A 3,982-nucleotide genomic window follows, 5' to 3' on the forward strand; every position below is an offset into this window, starting at 1 on the left:
AAATAATCACAGGTGAAATATCTTTCTAAATTTAAGCTCAGGCAACAATATTTTTTGAATGATACAAAAAGAATCCCGTCAAAAATGGCTAGTTAAAACGTCGAAATTTGTCTGAAGAAAAAAAAACCAACCTCGAGCACAATTATTCCGTTACCTTCGCTACGACAGTCAGAACAATAAACCAAATTTCAATTTCTGTTCTGAGAATATGCTGCTCATTCCACCTATTTATAGTTAAAACAAAATTAAATTAAAACAAGAGTGCTCGTATCAGGGCGAATTCCTTAATGTTCCGACTGCCTTTTAGGGTTTAAGGAGCGATAATAACATTAAAAAATTAAGTGTAATAAAACAAAATGAAATTTTTAAAATGAAAATCATCCCCCCATACGCCATATAAAATACAAAATGATAGATTTTGCTCCTTGTAACAAAATAATTATGGCAAATAAGCTTCTTTCAACAAATTTGGAACGATTTCTAATACGAATTCACTCTCCGCTTACGCGTTAATAGCGCGAAAAATATCGCGCGTTAATTGTCCCAAATTGGCCAAAATGGCGGTCTTTAAACCCACGTAAGTTTACAAAAAATGATCACAGGTGAAATGTCTTTTCAACTTTGAGCTCAGGACAACATTACCTTTCGAATTATATAGGAAAATTCCGTCAAAGATGGCTAGTTAAAAAGTCGAATATTGTCTGAAGAAAAAAAACCCACCCCGTGCACAATTATTCCGTTACTTTTGTATTGAAAGTCGGAACAATTACGTTTCTTTGCGTTTTATTACACCTAATTCATCAAAAATTGGCATTTAATTAACTTTTTTTTTCAATCACTTTATATTGCTATCTTATCAAAAATTAAACACAGTGTAGTTCCCGTATTGACAAAATTTGACCCCCTTGCCGTTTCCTACGCCGACTAGATTGATTAATTAGTATGAAAAGTGAATATCACGATAGTTTGAACCCAACGGTAGTTTTTTTAAAGTCAACCATGCGATAGTGAATGCTCTGGCTAAAAAAACCGCTATTATCATGAAAACATTTTTGTGTGATATTTGGTTATTGTTTTCTCAATTTTTGATATAATTTCATCGATTGTCTTGGACTTTTTATCTTTGTTCACAGCAAAAAAGTCTTTCTGAAAAATTGATCAAGTATATTAATTTTTCTACTAATTTATCCTGTGTATCCTAGATTTTAAAAACTATCTCAAAAAATTTAGCTTTTTTGGTACATATGCAGGTTGTTATTGATTCTAACTTGTCTGCGTACTTTTGACAGCTTTGAGTTTTGTTTTTTGAATAATGAAGAAAACACAATTACCACTGGAATGTTTCTTCTTGATATGATATTTCAGTTATTGTTCCGACCGTTTTGAAAAATGTGAAGGAACTCGGTGTTCGGGTTGTTTTAATTTTTTTCCACGCTAAATGAGGTATCACAAAAAAACCTCGGATTTAATTGAGTGGTATATCATATTGAACCCCTTTAGTCGGAATTCGAACGACATTTTAAAATTTCTTAAAATTTTTCCCAGTGTCAAGAAAAACCCACAATTGAAATCTTTGATTTTATTCTAATTTTGAGCTAATAAAGTGAGCGTCCAGGTTTGCAATAGCTTATTTATGCTTAACCTAAGCCATGAAAACGAGTAAAATTAAATTTTGTAATTTTTAGAGCCATTTTTGGAAGAAAAAAATCAATGTCCGTTAGAAAAAATTAATCCAGAAAAAATTTGAAATTTTTAAATTTATTTTACACTTTTTGTTTGTTTTTCTAGTCATTTTTCTAAGAAAAAATTGTTTTCCATTTGACCTATTTCACTATGACTGCCGAATATGCCCAAGTTTTCTTTTTTGTCTAGATCTAATTATCACACCGTGCACAAAAAAAACGACACTAATTTGAAAACTTTTAAAATATTTTAAGACTGTTCGGAACATTCTGTACTACTTGCACAGTAGCCGGCTATCTTTGTTTGACTTATATGTATGGTTAATATTTATAGAGCATTTGATACAATACAAGACCCTGCATATTCTACAAAATCTTGATGCGTTTATGCATGTGTAAGAGTCAGCACAGTCTTCACTTTTCACTCCCATATCTCTTCAGTGATGACATCTTAAAAAAAGAAAATAATTTAATGTACCAAAATTGAGAAAAAGCCCAAATTAATTTTAAAAAGTTATTTATATTTGTTTATAAAATATATATTACAGGCAGTTTTTTTTGATAGTCCATCGAATTATGTTTTTTTTTTCAAAACGAGAATCTGGGACATGATTAAACTGAGAGCAAACATTCAATTGATCTTTTTTTTGTATTCATATTTTGTTTCATAAGAGTTTTATAGGTCAGTTGCTTGTTGATCAAATCAACTCTTGTGAATGAAGGCATTGCTCATATATCTGACAATCTTCATCTTTTTTGCAGTCACCTCTCTAATTTTTAGCACAATTACAAGTCACCTCTCTAATTTTTAGCACAATTACAGAATTTTTTTTACCACAAAAAAACGATTACGATCTCCATCTATGTCATCAGTCCACCAGACATCTACTTTCTTGTAGAAATCATTTTGCAAAATCTGGTTGTTGCTCATTTCATATTTTGATTTTTTTTTGTTTGGGGGAAATTTTACCGAAGAGCCTAAATTATGGGTAAATTGGTTTGAATAAGCCCAATTTTTAAAAATGTTACCTCATTTGGCCCGTATTTCTCAAGACTGGTCTCATATAACCTTGATACAAATTGTAAAATATAAAATAGCTTCAAGGATTTGTAATAAAGAGGTAAAACAAAAAATTAAGATTTCAAAGTTGGGCTACATTGGGCTAATCTTTCGTGAAAATAATCGCAGTAAAACTTCACTTTATTTGCCACCTTCACATGGAAAATACAGGCAAAATTTCGACCCCGAAATAGCCCCAGAATTGGTACCCTGTTTACTTTATACCCTCGAAAGATATAATTTAGTAGCAAACCGATTTTGTTTGCTTTTATTTCTTTGGGACCAAAATTTGCCTTGATATTCTTAGAATTCTTTGAATGGCCATGCAGCATCAAAATAACGAATCCGAGTTGAATAATTGATATGCCACTTTGAGCGGATGTGTGTTTAGAATGACAAAAGTAATCTGAAACCATATCTTCATTATTTCAGTCACTCGTTCATTTACAACTGAAGAAATCTTTATTTGACAACTTCAATAATGGCGATGAAATTACGAAGTTGTATTTTAGCCACGCTCTTCGTGTGTTGTTTCTTGTACATAACTGGTTGTGGTGCGTTCAAGTATCGGCCTCATTTCATAAAGTACAGATCGAGGGGGGCAAATGGAGGGGGGCAGAGGGGTCTGCAGTTCACAGCACCGAAGACGGCAAACTACAAAACCTATTACTATGAGTCTAAGGTACTATGCGAGGACTTCTTTGATTACAAAACAGGTATTTTTCAGGAGAATCGACAGAATAGAGAGAATAAAGAGAATGGACTTTTTCTCAGCTTTCCCCGTCTACTGGCAAAAAAACCTAGTGATATTTGATCATGTTTTTTTTTAATTCAAGCCCCATCTAACTCATTGCTCAATAATTTACCCAAGAAAAATACCTTTTTCTCCGAAGGGAGCTTGATCGATATCTGATTTTTCCCAGACAACCGTTGCAATGCTTATTGTTGTTCCGACCATGTATTTGGGTGTGGTACATGACTGACGCAAATGCCTAAGCTCTACATTTTCGCTCAGATTCCTTTACCACACCAAGCCGAAAAAACGAGTCAAATTGAAAAATATTTTTGTTGTAATTTTTTAAGACTGGTCGGAACATTCTGTGCTACTTGCAAAATAACCGGCTATCTTTGTTCTGTTCTGTTTTTAACTTCTTATCTAGAGCAAATGCTTGTTGCTTTGCTTTCTTTCGCTGTTTGTTGATCTGTTTTTATCTATCGTTATTTTTTTCAGATTGACAAG

General features: G+C 32.6%; 1 protein-coding gene across 1 annotated transcript in view; it reads left to right on the forward strand.

Moving 5' to 3' along the window:
* Window positions 1-3,100: 3,100 nt before the first annotated feature.
* Window positions 3,101-3,982, forward strand: part of LOC134854291 (lysosomal Pro-X carboxypeptidase-like) — a gene marked incomplete in the record, with an annotated part of 56,266 nt that continues 55,384 nt past the window's right edge. The window contains 1 exon segment of the mRNA XM_063870490.1: window positions 3,101-3,424. Within this exon segment, the coding sequence (XP_063726560.1) occupies window positions 3,224-3,424 (201 nt within the window).

Source organism: Symsagittifera roscoffensis, chromosome 1, assembly GCF_963678635.1.
Source record: "Symsagittifera roscoffensis chromosome 1, txSymRosc1.1, whole genome shotgun sequence".
Lineage (NCBI taxonomy): Eukaryota > Metazoa > Xenacoelomorpha > Acoela > Convolutidae > Symsagittifera > Symsagittifera roscoffensis.